This window comes from Podarcis pityusensis (assembly GCF_964106645.2).
Source record: "Podarcis pityusensis genome assembly, chromosome: 16".
Taxonomy (NCBI): Eukaryota; Metazoa; Chordata; class Lepidosauria; order Squamata; family Lacertidae; genus Podarcis; species Podarcis pityusensis.
The window spans coordinates 13707603-13726859 of NC_138041.1; the positions used below are offsets into that span (position 1 = coordinate 13707603).

Here is a 19257-nt window from a genome sequence, read left to right on the forward strand (position 1 = left end):
CCACAGGCCGTAGTTGCCATCCCTTGGCCTAGCTCCCCACATACACATGTGGTAAGTGGGTCAGGATGTCTGTGCGTTTAGGCTTACACAAACATCCACCCACATGTGCAAACAAATGAGGATCTTGCAGAAAAGGAAGAGTAGCCACTGTTTGCTTTGCAAAAGAGTAAGCTGGTAATAATATATGGGCCAATCCCAGAGGGTGGCAACACTCTGGTTTGGAAGGAGCAACATATGAATCAGGCAAATAATAAACAAAGGTTGCTTGCCAAGATTTGGCGGGGTTTCACCGTTGACAGAGGTTTTGATGTTAAACTAAGAGGCATAAACTGACTCACTGCCAGCCCTAAGAATAGACATGATATATATTTTTAATGTTTGATGATTTATTGTGTTTTTAATATTCTGTTGGGAGCCGCCCAGAGCGGCTGGGGCAACCCAGTCAGATGGGCAACATATACCAAAATATTGTGGGGGGGGGGGCAACTGAATTTGCCTTCTCAGTAGTGGCGCCCACCCTGTGGAACACCCTCCCTTCAGATGTGAAGGAAATAAGCAGCTATCCTATCTTTAAAAGACATCTGAAGGCAGCCCTGTTCAGGGAAGTTTTTAATATTTAATGGTGTACTGTTTTTAACATTTGATTGGGAGCCGCCAAGAGTGGCTGGGGAAACTCAGCCAGATGGGCGGGGTATAAATATATTATTATTATTATTATTATTATTATTATTATTATTATATTTGCCAATTGCTTCCTCAAGGCTGCCACACAAAAAAGAGAGAGGTTATGATTGGGGAATATATTGGCAGTAAAACCATTCAACATTAAAACAGATCCACACACCTTTGATAGAAGGAGTCTGCCTTGATATGAGGCAGACCATTGGTAGAAGAAGAAGAAGAAGAGTTGGGTTTGGTATCCTGCTTTATCACTACCTGAAGGAGTCTCAAAGCAGCTAACATTCTCCTTTCCCTTCCTCCCCCACAACAAACACTCTGTGAGGTGAGTGGGGCTGAGAGACTTCAGAGAAGTGTGACTAGCCCAAGGTCACCCAGCAGCTGCATGTGGAGGAGCGGAGACGCAAACCCGGTGCCCCAGATTACGAATCTACCGCTCTTAACCACTACACCACACTGGCTCTCATTGGTTCAGCATAAATGCTGTTTCAGGCCACACCAATCTTTGAGTGGCAAGAAACTTCAAGGCTTACAGTGCTTACACAGGCCTCAGTTTCCTTGGAATGAAGATTAACGGAGACTGTGGCATCTTTAGGAGATATGGTTTTATTTACACATAAATGTAACCAGAGCGTAGGATGGAGGGGCTCAGAGCATTAACACCCACAAAGGAGCTTGATTCTTCAGCAGCCTCTTGACCCGGCTTCAGCCTCAGAGTCTGAACTGCTCCCTGTCACAGGCTCTTCCTGCTCACTAAACCCTGTTGCCCCTTTAGCATCCCTCCTCCCTATATCCTTCCTCCGGCCTCTCCTCCGTGTCCCACCATGAAGCCCTGGCTCTGAGCGTTCCTCCTCTGGGGTTTCCCTGGCTGTTGCCTTCCACTACCCCAGTTCATCCAGCCAGTCCCTGACACATGGAAACATTAAGCAATTCTATCGATGCATTAATGCATTGGTTTGTTGCTCGCTGCTTTTCACCGTTCTCACCTGTCGATTTGAAAAGAAGCTCCTTGGTCATTTATTTTAATCATTTATTTGTTAAATTAAGGGAAGCCCTCGTTTCTTACAAACGTGGGCTGCAGCAAATAATTACATTCAGTCATATTTAAATACATAAAAGCATATAATGTACAATCAGTCCAAATAATCTGGAGCAGAAACAATGTCGAAGGTTGCAACCAGCCTGTCGCAAGTGTATGGTAGAACGAAAAGGTCTTTCGTGATTTTTCAAAAATTCAGAGAGGGTTTAAACTTGATGAACTTCTGTGAGCATTGAACCACTTGGAGGGCTTGTCTGGCCCAGGTCTTTGAGGACAGCAATGGGGAATGGCAGAAGTAGGGCAGAAGTTATAACTTCCTTCCCAAAAGGGCAGGAGGGAGGAACCCTTCTGAGCCCGAGATCTGCTTTCCTTTTGTAGACAACCTTTCTATGCCCGTACGCCAGTGGTGGCTGAGGCCAGAGGCAAACGTGGACCGAGCAACTAGTGTAAATTTCACCTTGGTACAGTAGGCTAGTTTCCACACACAACCACAAACAACCCACCCTCCATCTTGGAAAGAGTTCAAGGAGACATTCCAAATAGGCAAAGACACTCAGAGTGCTAAGCAGAGTCAGAATGGGGAGGATTTGGAGGGCCAGAGAGGCCTCAAGGCCCCCAGGCCTAAAGCTCCCCATCCCAGCATGAAAAGACCTGACCACTTAGAGGTTTTATTACAATCTAGTGGTTCAGGGATTTTGTGAAATAAATAAAATCATTATGTCATTTGCCTCTGGCGGCTGCACTTGAAATCCATTCACGGCGCACAAATGCGTCCAGCACACAGTTCAGGAATGTTCTGTTGGACCATCGGGTGCGGCAGTCTATACTAAAAGGCCATCTCTGCTCTTGGCTGGCACCATCACAGCAACGCCTCCATATTGCCCAGGATGGCCTCGCCTGCCCTTCTCGGACGTGATGGAGCAGCTTCCTCCATTATCTGGGCCAGCAGCTAATGGTGAAGACGTCGCCTGGGGCGAGGAAGGCACAGAAGGAGCGTAGTGAACCCTGGCCTTTGTCGTGACGGTGGTCGAGCAGCCGCCACGGTGGGGCTCGCTTTTCACGCCGCTGCAATCCACAGGCTGCGCCTCTTGGGCCGGGGAGATCATCTCGGTGCCTTCCTGCTCCTTGGGAGAGCCATACTTGCGGCGCTGCATAAAGCTGATATTGTGGGGCACGAAGTCCAGGACGGATCGTATGCTGCTGTTTCGGCTTCCGCCTCTGGCTCTTGGGGGCACCGTGTCAACCCTGCCAGGGGAAAGAGTTCTCTGTTTCACTATTTAATTTCTTTATATAGTTATCATTTCTAACAACAACAATTGCAGCTCAGGCCAGCTTACAAAGGAAACAAATGATTTTTTAAATAAGATGAAACATAATACAGTCGTGCCTTTGTTTTCGAACAGCTTAGTTCTCGAATGTTTTGGCTCCCGAACGTCGCAAACCTGGAAGTGACCGTTCTGGTTTGTGAACTATTTTTGGAAGCAGCCAATCCTGCAGCCAATCAGAAGCCGCATTTTGGTTTCCGAAAGTTTTGGAAGTTGAATGGACTTCCAGAACGGATGCTGTTTGACTTCCAAGGTACGACTGTACAATAAACTGTGATGCAAGCATTAAAGCATTAGAGTCAGCATGGATGGACTACAGGAAAGTGCAGTTATAGCACTTTCTAATGGTCGATTTCCCCGGCTAATTTTGGATGCCTCTTCTAATGGGAAGGGCCAGCTGCAGTATCTGAGTGCCCTTTTCAATTGGAAAATCTGCCTTCCAACCCTCCCCATTTCACAGAGCGGGGGGCGGAATCTAAAAAATGATGAGTGAAATACTGTTTAAAGCACTTTCCCTACCCTCATGTGTTTCTCTGGCCCATCATGCTAACCACAGTACAGCCCGGGCAATCGACTAGTCCTGCGCACAGTGCACAGTTACCTATTTTTAACTGTGGGGGCTGCATGTGCACGAGTGAGCACAATATTAGGCTTCTGTCTAGCGTTGCGGTTCCCAATCGGTGGTCCGTGGAGCCCAGGGGGTCTGCATAACCCACCCAGGGGGGTCCGTGGCACCATTCACATAACATGGAGATATCAAAATCTTCCAAAGGTGGCTTGTTGGCTTGGCTTTTGAAAAACTGGGAGTCAGCAACACTTAGCTAATACGGAATCACGAGTCTGGAGCAACTGTCCTGCATGCTTAGATGAAGTCACCAGAGCCCCAAAGATCTGAGAATGAACCCCCAAACTCAAGTCCCAGAGCCAAAGGTTGAGATTTGTGGCTAGATTTGTGCACACCCCACTCTCTCCTTCATCTAGGCAAAACAGAAGAATTATCAGAATTTAAGGACACCTTCCAACTAGGCAAAAGCACTCAAAGAGGATGCCAAGCAGGGCTGTTGAAAGAGGATGTGGCTGGGTAAGGGAGCTTGGCCTTGGGAGAGTATTGAGGGCCAGAAAGAGAGGCCTGGAGGGCCACATTTGGCCCCTGGACCTAAGGTTTCCTCCATGGAATGAAGACTCCCCTTCAATGTTCTGCAGCAGGAAGCGGCTTAAAGATGGGAGGCTTACGACACAGGACTCCCACCCCCACAAACCCCTTCCTCTCATATATTCCTCTTGCTTCTAGTCACCTGATCTGGTTGGCCTCTTCCTTGTAACGCCTCTTCCTGCAGCAGCAGATCAGCCCCACGATGAGACACACCAGGAGGGTCAGGAAGAGCAGAGAGCCAAGGACTACTCCCACGACGATGCTCACTCGGTTGGACTCTGCAAGGGAGGAGAAGACCATGGAGAACACTGAGCTGAGACGGAATGGCTAGGAGGTGCTAAGCTTGATGGCTTTTGATTGACTGGCAGCTACTAGGTGTCATCTACCCTGATTACATTTCCCAAATTTGTCTGCGATTTCAAAAATTTAAAATAAAGACAGGGGGATATGGAGAATGAGTCCAGAAGCTAAGATGGAGGATAGTTCCTTATGCTAAGATTTAATTCCCCTGGAGTTCTCTGCAAGACCCTGAAACTTCTGAAGATAATTATTTCTGAAGACCAGTTTCTGGAAACTGCAGGGGAGGAGAATTACTGATCCTGCTTGAGGGCTTTTCCGTGCATATAACTTGTGGGCTTTCTGTGCATAAAACTTGCTTTTCGGACTCTGCCAGACAAGCATGAGATTTGGTATTTGGACAAAATGAAAAATGCTAATCTCTTACCCTTTGAGAAGGAGATCTCCACAACACACCTGGCCGATCCGACTTTATTGGCCACACTGCACTGGTAAACACCAGCGTGGTCATTGGATAGGTTCTGAATGATCAGGTCACCGGGATTTGGGCCTTGAGAGAGAGAAAATCCAGGAAAAACCCAGTTACTATAAGCTCACATTGATCTGGGTTACACTCCTCCACGATGACCTCAAGATGAGCCAGGCAAGCTTTGCACAAGACCAAATACAGTGGTACCTTGGTTTTCGAACAGCTTAGTTCCCAAACGTTTTGGCTCCTGAACGCTGCAAACCGGAAGTGACTGTTCCAGTTTGTGAACTATTTTTGGAAGCCGAACGTCCGACAGGGCTTCCGCAGCTTCCGATTGGCTGCAGGAGCTTCCTTCAGTCAATCAGAAGCCGCAATTTGGTTTTTGTTATGTACTGAAGTTCTCACCCTGGGCCAGCAGGGGGATACTGTAGATAGTTATGCAAATGAAGGATCGAAAGTGACATTCAGTGATTGGATAGTTTTAGAAAGTTGTTACAGTAACGTGGTACTGGAGCTCTATATAAGCATGCTGACTGAGCCCTTCAGTTCAGCTCTGTTCTGGCCTCTGAATAAACAAGAGCTGTTTGAAGAATCGCTGTGTCGTCTGATATGTTCACCCACAACTTAACAGTTTCCAAACGTTTTGGAAGTTGAATGGACTTCTGGAACGGATTCCGTTCAACTTCCAACCTATGGCTATACGACTTTACCTTTTGTTGATTACGGCACATGTGTTTGTGGAGTGGAGTCCATTGTACCAGATGCCTGAAATGTAATCTGAAGTGTGTGTACACATGTATCTATCTAGCTAAATTGGGGGAGGGGAGAAAGATGTAGGAGACATATGGAAATAGGATTGGCCAAAAAGTTAAGCCTGTGACCAACTCACCCCTGTAATGAAATATGTAGCTGTTGCATTTGTTCAGGCCCAAATGTGTGACAAGTTCAGCAGTTTTAGTATGCAGTCTTTATCCCTAATTTGCTTTCATTGCTTCCCTTAACCCAAGGATTTTGTAAATTCATTTTTCACCTTGCAATTTCTCCTCTGCTTCATTTCCTGTACAAGCATCTTTCCTCTACTCCAGAGGTGGGGGGCCATTTTCACCTGGAAGGCTGCATTCCTTCCAGAGGTGGGTGAGTGGGAGGAGCCAGAAGCAAAAGTGGGTGGAGCAATGAATGCAAATTCACCTAGGCTAGTTTCTACACACACTCATGCACCCGTCTCTTTCTTCCATCCACACAAGCGAAAGACAAGAAGCCCAAGGGCCAGGTAGACTGGCCTGGAGGGCCGCAGTCAGTACCCAGGGCTTGAGGTTCCTCATTCACAATGTTGACCTGCCGCCCCAGAGCAGCAAGCAAAATGTTGGGCATCCCAGCATCTCTCTCCATTAATTCCTGGTTCTTACCTTTAGTGGTGGTAGCGGAGAGCCAGTTCGCAAAAGGGCGATCTGTGACTTTGGCCCACTGGTACATGAGTGGGGAAGTGCCAGAGTTTGAGGAGCAGCTCAGGGTGACTTTCTGGCCCAAGGCTACCTTGCCTACAACTGAGCATTGTGGGTTGGATGGTCTCGCTGATGGAAGGGAGAGAAAACGTTCTCAGTTAGTAAGTCTGAAGAAAAGGAGGTGGGGGGAAGGAATGAAGAATGTGGGATGGCTCCGAGAGACTCTGGCACTGCCAGTACGTGAGCCATAGGAGCCAAGGCCCACCAACATGTGGGATACAAGCAGTCAAGTACAACACTTCCTGTTTGCCCAGAGTGGACACACAGGGGGATGTTAATCCAGCCAGGAGGACTTCCTGTCACACCTGGTCTGGAGCATCCTCCCCCTGCGTGTGACCAGGTAGATGGACGTGACCCTGGGAGACCCTGTAAAAGGGCCAGTCGCACAGCCATCTTTCTCTTTTGACTCTTTGATGTCTTGATCTCTTGGTGTATTTTGCTGTCTGCTGGCTCTCAGCCAGCTGCACATGAGCTCAATCCCCACTCAAACTCTCTTCTGTAACTCCAAGCTAAAGCCTGCCTTCAGGGAACCTGCTGTGAACGGAATGTAAGTAAACTTCTTATCATTACTTTTAAAGAAGACTGTTGTGTTTTTATTCTTTTTAAGAGGAGTTACCACTTAAGCAAGCCAGATTGGATTGCTTAAGTAAAGAGATTCAAACGAATCTTCCAACTAGCTTCCTGCTATATACTGGGCAATGTATCTGCTACTGACTCACCAGCGTGCGTGAGGAAGGATAATATTTAATCAATATATCCTCTCCTACTATCCACAACATTTCCACAAAACATACAAAGAGGCGGGGCATCCATTCCAGCATCCTGCAGCCCCAGCCATATGACTCTACAAAGCAAGGCAAGTCCCTCAAAACCAGAGCAGTCCTGGACCTCCTGCTTTGCCATGGGGCCACAGTCCCTTTTTCTGCATCAGTAGGACTCACCTAGCACCATGACGGTCACCTTGCGGGTGGCCACTGTGGTTTTCTTCACCTTGCATTCGTAAGTTGCCGAGTCGGAAATCTGAACATTCTGCAGGTTGATGGAGGCATCGTACTGGCTGGGGTCTTGGATTGCAAAGGTCACCCGCTGCTGCAGGCCAGAGCAGCAGTCGTGGCCAGAGCCCCCCATCACCATGTTCTGCTGCAGGCCAGAGTTGCCAAAATGTCGTGAGTCGTGGGCTGCGGAACCCCCTCTCGACTGCAGGAAATGGTAGCCGGGGTGGATTACCTGGTGATTGTTGTAGCTCAGGATCTGGTGGGCAGGAACCAGAGAACAACACCGCTGAATCAACAGAGGAAGATTTCCAAATTGCTTATGTGGTCACAGATCTTGCACCAGATCATTCGCAGGCAAAACAACACCCTCCTCCTCCTTCACAAAACTATATTTGCTTCCCCCCTGGCATTCCACAGATTATTTTGCCTGAGGAGGTGGGACAGTGATGGCTCCTCTCATGTCAGGCTGTAACAGTTTTGCCAATTGTATAGACTTAAACTCAGTGGGGTTATAGATGGGCAAACCTATCAATTTCATTTTCTCTCCATTTCTCATTTTGAACTGTTGTTTATTTCATAAAATTTATACACCTCTTGATTGCAAAAACAGTTTACAAAGAGGAAAAAACAATAAGATGATCAGAAATTCCAATCTTAAATTCAGTTCTCCATGTTTCTGTATTGATTTGCATTTTTTTAAAAAAGTCTTCATGGAAATTCGTTAGCTCTTTCATGAGGATTTCTCAATATTTACAGAGGGTGGTTTTCTTTACAATTTCTATTAATATAATGCATTTTTTTGCATGTTATTCCCATCATTGTATACATTTTCAGGCACGCTTCACCTGAGTATACGTGCATATTTGTACACATGTGTCTGGGCTGGAGAACAGCACTGCAAAATTCAGGGAAGTGTGAATTTCAAAGGAAGGCTGTGCTTCAGTTCACGTATGGCTCCAGAAAGTGTCACCTTTAAATAGGAACTGAATCAAATTTCTCTCCCTTCCCTGGTGCTGTGGTTAGGTAATTTTAGATTCTAGACACTGGGGTCTTATGGAGACTGCCCCTCTAATGGAGTAATAAACATTGCCATCTATTCAAATGATGTCATGAGGTAACTTATTTAGATAGCTTTTGGTTTCGCTTCTCTTTCTTCAAAATATGGTAAGCTGCCAGCCCTGCTGTTCTTTCTGGTGTGCTGAGTGGAGCCCAGGACATCTTTCCCACAGTCCTATCCTGATGGCACCCATACTATTTTAAATAAACTGACACAGGAAGCTCAGGTCTGGGAGCCTAACATGACCTTCAAGGCCCCTGTTCGGCCCTCATTCTTCTCCACACACACACACACACACACACACACACACACCCATTCCCTGGTACTGCTCCCCACCCTCTTCAAAGTGTTTTTTACTGGCTTGAATGTGTCCTTGACCTCCGATCAAATTAGTCTATTGTGCAAAAGAAAAAGGTGCATTTGTTGCCCCATCCACCTTGGACTCTGGCCCCATGGCCCTCAGAAGTTTACCCAGGATGCAAAGCAGCCCCTCAAGCTGAAATGTGTTCCCCAGACCCTGTTCTAGTGGTTGCTTGAGTTTCCTGTTTGATAGGGAACAAAGAGGTTGGGGTCCACTATGGTTGCGACAGATTCCTGTCCTGAACAGGCTATAGTTGGGTTCATCCTGGTTCAGTTCACTTCCAGAGCACACAAGAGGCCAGATGTTTTGAAACCAACAGCTGAGCTCGACCCACGTACTCACCACGTTGTCCAGGTTTGTGGGGTCAGAGTTCATCTGTGTCCATTCGATGTCCAGGTCGTTTGAGCCATGATCTTGCGGTTCCAACTCGTAGGGGCAGCCGAGCTTGGCCGACTCGCCTTCTGCCAGGTAGACCACCTCCCGGCCCTTGGCATTGATCTTCACGGCAGGTAAAAGAGCTGGTGGGCAAAAGAAAAGAGGTATATACAGCAGCCTGAGTGTCCGGAACTGGCTAAGCTCACCCCACAAAGGAAGCCTTTATATATGGCACCCAAGTGTGGAGAACGATTCAGGCAAAGCCTGTGGCTCAGCTCTTTAATCCCTGTAGCCCAATGGAGAAGTTCTGACATACAGATGACCCATTGGTGGTCCACACATTCCATGGAAAAGTCATAAATATGCACACACTTAGAATCATGGAATTGTAGAATTGGAAGGGATCCCTGGGGTCATCTAGTCCAACCCCCTGCAATGCAGGAATGATTACGAATAGTCATAATTACTGCTACTAAATATGTTTTTATTTGGTTTCTATCCTGCGCTTTCTCCTGAAGGAGCCCAAAGTGGCAAATACATAAATGATAAAACTTTTTTTTAAAAAAGGATTCTAAAAGCAGTTGAAAGAATTCTTTCTACCAGTGATCTGAGGGTTGCCAGGAACAGTGTCTTTCAGCCATCAAATGCCTAAGTGAACAGGAATGCTCTTAAAGACACGCCTGACCAGGAAGGACATTCCATAAATAGGGAGCTGCCACTGAAAAGGCCCTGTCATGGGTGAATGGAACTGGGCACCACCAACAAGGCATCACCTGCTAATTGTAAGGTTCAGGGTCACTGACGGTGCTAACAACAACAACATACTGTAAAAACCACCAAGCACTGATAGAGGATTTAAGGACTGTATATAATCCAGACAAATTCAAAGCACATACAGTGAGATTTTGAAGGAAGGTGACAGCTGAAGCTCTACATTTTATATTAGAATCATAGAATTGTAGAGTTGGAAAGAGTCATCTAGTCTAACCGCCTGCAATGCAGGAATCTTTTATGCAACATGGGGCTTGAGATCAAGAGTCTCCTGCTCTATATTTTTCGTTTGCTTGTTTTAAAATAATTCTTTGCACAACGAAAACCTGTATATATAAGGGAGAAGGATCCCGGTCTAACTTTCTCCCTGACATGCTACAATCCTAAATTCTGGGGTTCCCATCCCCATAAACAAGCTTCAAAACTCTTGACACTCCACCTGCCTCCTGCAGTCTCACTTCAGTTTTACTGCATTTCCACTTCTGTCCATGTCCCCCCGGAAGATAACTGGGAATGGGGGTGGGGGTGGGGGCTGTATGGAAGGAACAGGTTTTCACAAAACGATCCTCTCCCTATTTTTTTTTAGCTCAGTACTAATCCCATTGGACTCATTGCTTCTTATACTTCACTATACACGCCTGTCACTCTCTCACACACACACGTTTGCAACAATAAGGACTAGAAACTTGGTGTGTGTTTTTTAAAGCTATGCTTTGTGGCAGAACCAGGACAGTTTACACCATTACTCCAGCCAGCCTCAGAAAATAAAACTATGAGGACTGTCACTTTCTTGCAGGAGAGATTCAATCCCATAGCAGCAAATTCAGGCTGTTCAATGAAAGTTGCTTTGGTGCCCTCAGGCAACGAAAAACCAGCTTCCCCCACAAAAAAGCAGACTTTTTCCAATATGGAAAGCAAGGGAGAGATGCACTGGAAAGTGCTGGATAACAATTGCTTGGAGGCAAGTCTAACCTCTCTGCAAACAAATTAGAAGGAATGCTCAACAAATGCTCAAATGTCGTCTGATCTCGCAAATAAACGGGTTGCCTGGAAGCAAGCTGTGTGTGCTTGAATGCTAGCATCCATGCTGTCAAACCACACATAGCACTCTTTAAAAAGAAGAAGAAGAAGAAGAAGCCTCCATCATTATCCTCTGGCGCTACCCAAAGGCTCTTACCTGGCGTTAGACACAAAAGGAAGATCCGCAGGCCCCATGTCCCAGCCATGATTCTGCAATGTATTCCGGAGCAGCAAATATTTCTCGAAAGCTGGGTAGGTCTCAGGCAAGGTGAGCTTTGAGTAGAAATCCTGGGGAGCTGAGGGTTTTTGATCTCCATGGCCTGGCCCCTCCCCTCCAGGTGCAAATGCCTTTGGGGTGAATTGAAGGCACAATGTGCAACTCCCAAAAGATGAGTGCTGCCTCTCCCCACCCGGTTTCCCTTCCAGAGATGCTCTTACTCAGTCGTTAAATGACAACTGTGCATCCTTTCGCCAGCAGAGCCTTATTCATACCAGTGAAATCATGTCTCGGGGGCTATTTGGCTGGGCATTTGGAAGGACAGCAATGGATGGTGACGTCCAGATAAGGGATTTTGGGGGAAGACCTCCAGAAGACCCATTTTTTGAGCAGGCATCCAGATTTCCTTGCACAAAGTTTACATAATGGCTATACAATGGCTGGACTTCATGCCACATTTGTTCCAATTTATTATATTTTGTTTCATTTGCACCCTGCTGCCCTTCCTCCCAGAAGAGCCCAAGGAGAAAAACATCAGAATCTTAAAACAACAGTGTTTTAAATGAAATAAATAAGTATTTAAAACAGCATTTTCAAAACATTTGGAACATCTAGAAACATATAAAAGCAATCACACGCCTTCACAGTTACTAATTTCAAAGTTGCCAGGGCCAGTAAAAAGTAAAGGACCCCTGGACAGTTAAGTCCAGTCAAAGGTGACTATGGGGTTACAGCGCTTATCTCGCTTTCAGGCCGAGGGGGCCGGTGTTTGTCCTCAGACAACTTTCTGGGTCATGTGGCTAGCATGACTAAACCGCTTCTGGCGCAGCAGAACACCGTGACGGAAAGCAGGGCGCATGGAAACGCCGTTTACCTTCCCACCACAGCGGTGCCTATTTATCTACTTGCACTGGTGTGCTCTCGAACTGCTAGGTTGGGAGGAGCTGGGACAGAGCAATGGGAGCTCATCCCGTCACCATCAAATGCCTGGGTAAAGAAGGAATGCATTTATGTTTCTGCTGAAAGTCAATAATGAGGGAGACAGGCACAGCCCATCAGGGAGCACTTTCCACAAATGGGGAGCCACCACCAAGAAGGTCTCCTCCTGGGTCAACACCAACTGGACCACAGCCAGAAGCAGCAGCACCAAAGGGGGTCTTCTTTGCTGATTGTAGGGCCCATGAGGGTTGATTAGGGGTGAGTCACTAATTCGTCTGCAGAGTGGCTCTACAACCATAACTATTCATCCTGATTTGCTTCTGGGGTGTTTATCCGACTTCTCACTCATCATTCATTCACCCCACGCTTTCCAGTGCGTTTCCCTGTCACTTTCCTAATCAAGCAAGTCATGGATCATCTAGTTCGACTCTGATGTTTACATTGGGGATGGGGAAGCCCAGACCTGGGGGCGAATGTGGCCCTCCAGTCCTTGCCATCAGGCCCTGGAAACTCCCCCCAGGCCTGCTCTTGTACTCTCCTGGAGTGTTTGTGCCTGGCTGGAATATGCCCTTGAATGCTTCTTGTTTGTCTACATAGAACACAGAGCAGAGAGTGTGTAGAAGTGTCTGGTTGGCCACCATGAGAGGAAGATGTTTGGCTAGGTGGGTCACTGGCTCTGAATGGCAGTTGCTGTAAAGGGTGGGGAGCGCTGTGGCAGTCCGCTTCTATTTACAAGCTTCCCAAAGGCATCTGGTTGTCTGAAGATAAATTGATAGAGAGCAAGGCTGCCCACTGCTGCAAGCCACAATGACAATGTTTTCTCTATCAGCAGCAATAAGCCTCTGATGATAATAATAATAATAATAATAATAATAATAATAATAATAATAATAATTTATTTATTTATACCCCGCCCATCGGGCTGGGTTTCCCCAGCCACTCTGGGCAGCTCACAACAGAATATTAAAAACAATAAAATATCAAAGATTAAAAGCTTCCCTAAACAGGGCTGCCTTCAGATGTCTTCTAAAAGTCAGGTAGATGTTGACATCTGGTGGGAGGGCATTCCACAGGGCAGGCGCCACTACTGAGAAGGCCCTCTGCCTGGTTCCCTGTAACCTCACTTCTTGCAGTGAGGGAACCACCAGAAGGCCCTTGGAGCTGGACCTCAGTGTCTGGGATGAGCGATGTGGGTGGAGATGCTACTTCAGGTATGCTTGCTGGGAGTCACAAGTGGGGAGATCTGCTTTTGCACCCAGGCCCTGTTTGTGGGCTTTCAGAGGTCATTGTGGTTGTCCACTGTTTGAACAGGATGGACTAGATGGGCCTCTGGCCTCCCCTAGTTGGGCTTTCCTGATGTCCTTACCTTTTGCCTGCCAGAGAGGATGTGACTCTCTAGTCTCAAGAAAAAGGCAGGAAGTGAATACAAGAGTCAGCGGTATACCTGGCTGTTACTCATCCGTCTAAGGGAACTCCCTCAGAGTGTGATTTGGGTTGGGACGTGAGGGAAAAGGGTGGAATGTTCCACGTGCTGCTCCAAATCTAGCCATTTCCTTTCTTTGCATGTGGATGATAGTTCCTGGGTACAATGCTACAGACATAAAACAGGCTCGTTTTGTCATTGAAGTTCCTTTGTCACCGTTTTGTCACTGAAAATGAAAGCTCCTGGGGAACTCTGAGAACTGTAGTTTTTCAAAACAGGATGGTTAAATTTGTCAGTAAGCAACGACAGCTACAAACAAAGCAAACTTTGATCAAAGAATGCCAACTCTGTAGCAGCCCTGATATATATTTTTTTCTCTTTACGAACTTACTGAATTTTTAAAAAATACAGTTACCAAAGTGTCCTCTTCCTAGGCAAATACATATACAGATGTTGAGTCTTGCATGCAGTCAACTGCACGGCATCAAAACAAACTTGGAAAATATTTTACATTACGAATTCAGCTCACATCCACGGGGTGCGTATCAATCTGAAGTGTTAAGATATTTTCTCCATGGTGGCTGCTGCAGCTGAGATGGAAGGGAATTATTGTACTATTGTTAATAAATGATACAAATCGAGACCATATGGAGTCAAACTCACTTTTCCTTTTTATCCCTTTGGTTTTGTTGAATGCAAGGGGTGAGAGACTCTGTGTTGGACACCCAGGGGTGTACGGTTGCCACCTGTCCTGTATTAATACATTATTGTCCCATATTTCAATGTAAAATGCTACGTCCTGTGTTGATACAGTTTTGTCCTGTATTTCAAGTCCTCTCTCTCTCCCTCTCTCCCGAGTTAGGGCCATCTTATTAGGCTGCAATAGATTGCAACGGATTGCTTTGAAGTCACTTCAGCACCAGATGAAAAACAAAACAAAATTGTCCTCCAAACCACCCACTCTGCCCTGTCCTGTATTTTGCTAGAACAAAGGTGGCAACCCTACAAGGGGGGCTTTTTTCTATCTGCCATGCCCCTTCCTGCCTTGGGAGCCTCCAGAAGTGAGCTGCTTGCCAGAACAGCAGTCTCTTAATTGGATATTTTGACTTGGATCTATTAGCAAGCTGTGTGTTTCGTGAAATGTTTATATACATCAAATGGATTGCTAATTGTCGGCTTTTTTTTTTTTTTTTTTTTTGGTATTATTCTGCAACAATAATACATGGCTAATTATGTACTGGTATTGTATTATTGTATTTAGGACTTGATTTTTTGTGAACTTTTTGAGCATATTTATCTGTGAAAAATGCAGTTTGTAAATAAAATGACAATGAAAACATATTTTGCCCATCTACCTGTCAGGCTTTGAGGAATGCTATCCCTTCCCCGGTGTCAGCAAGAAGCAGAGAAAACAATGAAGATTCTTACTAATGAGTTTATTCCATCACCACAGCAAGAGACAAATGAATGCAGTCTGCAGTCTGTATTGAGTGTTGCACACTCTCAATACAGTGGTACCTCGGTTTAAGAGCAGTCCTGTTTACAAACGATTCATTTTACGATCTCTGCAAAATCAGAAGTTGTGTCCCAGTTTGCGAACTTTACCTCAGTCTAAGAACGGAACCCGAACGGTGGAAGGTTACCGGCGGTGGGAGGCCTCATTAGGGAAAGCGCACCTCGGTTTAGGAACGGTTTCGGTTTAATAACGGACTTCCGGAACAGATTAAGTTCGTAAACTGAGGTACCACTGTAATGGCATTGCTCCAACTGAGCTCCACCTCCCTCCCTTCCTAGCCACAGCACTTCCCCTTACGGCGGCTGCCAGGAACTAATTGTCTCTGAGTCCTTTGCTCTCTCACTTTCAATGCATGCTGGGTTCTGGGAGAAGGGGGGGTCAGAAATGCTCTCCAGTGATGTGTCAGCTGGCTGCTCTGTCTGTCTCCTCCTTCTCTTCTCCCAACACCTCCCAACCATAGCTGTCAACTTTCAGATTTGGAAATAAGGGATCAGCAGCCTCACCTGTCCCGGGGACAGTCTACGGGATATCTAACGATCCGGAATAGCAGCGGGAAGCAGTGGGAAACGGCGCTGGAATAAGGGAATTTCCCTCAAAAAAAGGAAAGGCTGACAGCTATGCTTCCAACTCTTCTGTTCACCTGTCTCTGAGCTGTGACCTTCCTCAAACCACTGCTGTAATTCAATATTGCCTTCCTCTTCTCGGGAAGCTTCAGGAGAAGGGAGGGGGTGACACCCGGGGCGGCCTGCATCCATCACATACCCCTTCCTCCACCCCTGATCTCCACCATTCCTCCTCCTCAATCTCATCCCCTTCAGTTTACTACCCAGCTCTCTCTAGCTGAAGACCATTCTGAAATTTATTATATGATCCCCTGAAGCCATGTTGCTGTCCTTTTTAAAAAAAAAAAAAGATGTTTATTAAGAGTTTAAGAATTACAGAAAAAAGAGAAAAAGAAAACAACAAAAAGTTTAACAAAGCATACATTACAATACATAAAGAGAAAGGCATAAAAAACAATACAGCAATACAGCAAAAAAACAACAACAATAACATTAAAACACACATCCAATGTTCCATATCTTTATCTTTCATTTACTTGTTTCATCGATCTCCTCACACCTCCCTTTTTGTATTCTAATTTAATTAATTGTTTCAGCAAATTCTTTCCATCTTTCTCAATTTTTGTTATATAATTTATCTTAACAATCTAACCTTTTAATTAACTCAACAAATCCTTTCCATCTTTCACTATATTCTGTCATTCAATTTACCTTAATTTATTTAACCTTATCTTGCCATAAAAAAAACCCCTTAAAACTTAATGTACATAACTCCTTATATCATTTCTACTAAAGCCAAATAGTTTCATTCCAACATTTTTCCTAATACTCATTGATTTTACAGCCATGCTGCTGCCCTGGCCTCCCTATCTGGCCTTCTGGCCTCTTCCCCAGGAGACACCTCTCTCACTTGTCCTGCTTGGCACCTTCCTTGAGGGTTTCCCGCTGCTTGCAATGTGGTCTTGAACTCTGATAATGCCCATTGCCTGTTTGCAAGGAGTTTGTGTTGGGCGTGAGTGTGTAAAAACAAGCCTCGTGTACAAAGGCAAATTTTTACATTGTTTAGTCCACTTTTGCCTCTGCACTGCCATGTGACCCCCCCCCCAGCCCCCCAGTCCCAAAAGCTGTCCAGAAGGAAATGCTGCCCTTGAGCTGAAGGAACTTCCCCACTGCTGCCCTTGCCGTCTCTCCTGGATTTATGGCTGGGGTGACATCGGCAGTTAAGCCATATTCACAGGAAGGATGACTGTAAAGTATACATTTCCAGAGGTGTGACTACTATGATGTACAACTCTGCACGAGGCGGCATCTTCTACATCATAGGGTGAAAGACAGAATTTGAGAGTCTGGAAGTGTCCTGCGGCGGAAAGGTTTAAATCAGGAAATTGCGTTGAGTGTGGAAGGCTTGGCATTCAAATAGTAGCTGCTTTCTGACTTTTCTTTAGACACGACTGAGTCACAAAGCAGGCCTTGAAAAGCCTGCTACTTATTGCTGTTGTTAACAAGCTCTGTTATTAAAAATGTTACCCAGTGTCATTTTTTTGGGCAACAATGAAGATCAGCTTAAATGAAAACGATTTCTTTCCGCTAAGGAATATTGCTGTGGCTGTAGAAACCAATACAGGAGCTGGAGCAGATGATGGCAAAGGAATAATTAGGCATGTTTTCAAGACAGAACATGAAGACATCCAGGTACTAGCTTTCTCCAAAAGCTTACTAAGGGCAGCGTATCAAGTAGAGTAGGGCTATTGTATCTTTTCCTTTTCTTGAGTGGGTGGATCCTGACCAAATGTAAGGTTATAAACAGTAAACAAAATCGGAAAGTAACCTGAGAGAAGAAGAGTACATTAAAACTGTAGATAATCAGGTAAAATCTTTCACTTTTCATTTAGATCATGGCAAAATATACTTATATTCCTTAGAAGCATGAATTTCAGTGAGCATGAATTTGTTCAAACCCAGGTTTAAACAAGTGCTTGAGGAATAAGGAAAACAAATTTTTAGCAAACTGAAATTTAAGCAAGCAGCCACTAGGGGGAGGTCTTATTTGAAGGTGGTGCCCTGATTGAGAAATGTGCATCCCAGGGAGGCCACCTTGCAATATTTCCTGCTAGGTCTTTTCCTTCTAGTTAATTTTTTTTGTGCATTTTGGATCAGAGCCCTTGTTCTCCTTCACTAGCCTCTAAGGTGCTTTTATACAATTCTGTTTTCTGCTGGGGTTCTGAATTTTTTTCTAAAGCCAGCACACTGCTTTATTGAATTGTATGTGTGTTTTATGGTTTTTTGCAAGCTTCCCAGAGCTCAGTGGGGCAGTACTGAAATTTAAGTAGTACTGAATATGACAGGAACAAGGAATCTCCTAAACCAGCCTTCCCCAATGTGGTGCTCTCCAAATGTTGGGCCTTTTGGGTTGTTGAATGCAAGGCTGGGGAAGGCAGCCCTAAAACCTTTCACCCTCTTTTCCTACTGGTGCTTTTCAATGGCCCTTTTTTTCCACATTTCCAACTCCCCCAGCCCTCCTTAATATTCCTCCTCCTCCTAAATCCAAATACAGTGGTACCTCCAGCTGTGAATGAGATCCGTTCCGGAGGTCCAGCCGCATCCCAAGGAATTTGCAACCAGAGGTGCCAGTTCTGCACATGCACACGGCATGTAGAGCGCTTCTGCGCATGCGGCAAAACCCAGAAAAATACTTCCGGTTTGCCGTGTTCGCATCCTGAAAGATATGCAACCAGAGGTGTGCGTATCTAGAGGTACCACTGTACAGATTATTACAGTCTAACAGCACATGACAAAACAGAACCAAAACACCATAAAACAAACTATTTTCAAAGCCCAATGTGTGGGGGGGGGGTTTTAAAGGCTTTGCTCCATTGTCAGACAGCTCATCCCCTCAGGGTTACCTGAAATCCCCATACTAGTAATCAGGGCCAGATTTTGGTTTGATGAGGCCCTAAGCTACTGAAGGTAATGGGCCCTTTATATGTCCAGCTGTCCTTTGTCAACAACAAATCGTCACTGTTTTTGTTGTTGAATATATGCTATATGGTAATTTATGGACCTACTAGGTATCTGAAGCCATTTGCACATTAAAAAATACGTATTTTATCAAAGTAATTGTTGAACTGAAATACAATTAAGAAGTACCATATATGGGAGGGGGCAAGAGAGTGGGACCCTAAGCTATAGCTTGCTTAGCATATATATAAATCTGGCACTGCTCGTAATTCAAACCATCTGGTGCAACAGAAAACAAATTTGCAGCATCATCTGCGTGGTGGCTTTTCAAATATTTCATTCTAGGTATCGCATCACCTCTTAGTCCCGTCCTGCAACCTTTTCCCTTGTTGGACCTGGGTCTTACTAAGGCCCTTTGCCATCTTTGCTACCCTTCTTGGGGAAATTTCACTTGGTCCATCTCGCTCTGCCACTTTGACTGGGGACTTTCAGAGAACGCAAGTCATTGCAGGAGCTTTAAATGCGGATCTTGGGGCTTCTGGCTTGGGTCATGAGTCAGTGGCGGTCGCCCTTTGCTGCCCTCCAAGGGCATCGGGGAG

General features: G+C 45.6%; 1 protein-coding gene across 2 annotated transcripts; it reads right to left on the reverse strand.

Moving 5' to 3' along the window:
• Positions 1 to 1749: 1749 nt before the first annotated feature.
• LOC308465726 (V-set and immunoglobulin domain-containing protein 8-like) lies at positions 1750 to 12616 on the reverse strand. Of its 2 annotated transcripts, none has more exons than XM_080985908.1 (7): positions 11200 to 12616; positions 9219 to 9394; positions 7405 to 7714; positions 6368 to 6532; positions 4920 to 5042; positions 4338 to 4473; positions 1750 to 2962 (listed from the first exon to the last, which is right to left on the reverse strand). In XM_080985908.1, exons 1-7 carry the CDS (start codon positions 11357 to 11359, stop codon positions 2539 to 2541), a joined length of 1494 nt encoding a protein of 497 aa, XP_080842034.1. In that variant the 5' UTR covers positions 11360 to 12616; the 3' UTR covers positions 1750 to 2538. The 2 variants fall into 2 exon arrangements, with proteins under 2 accessions (XP_080842034.1, XP_080842033.1); XM_080985907.1 differs by having other exon boundaries at positions 7405 to 7744.
• Between the last annotated feature and the right edge of the window lie 6641 nt (positions 12617 to 19257).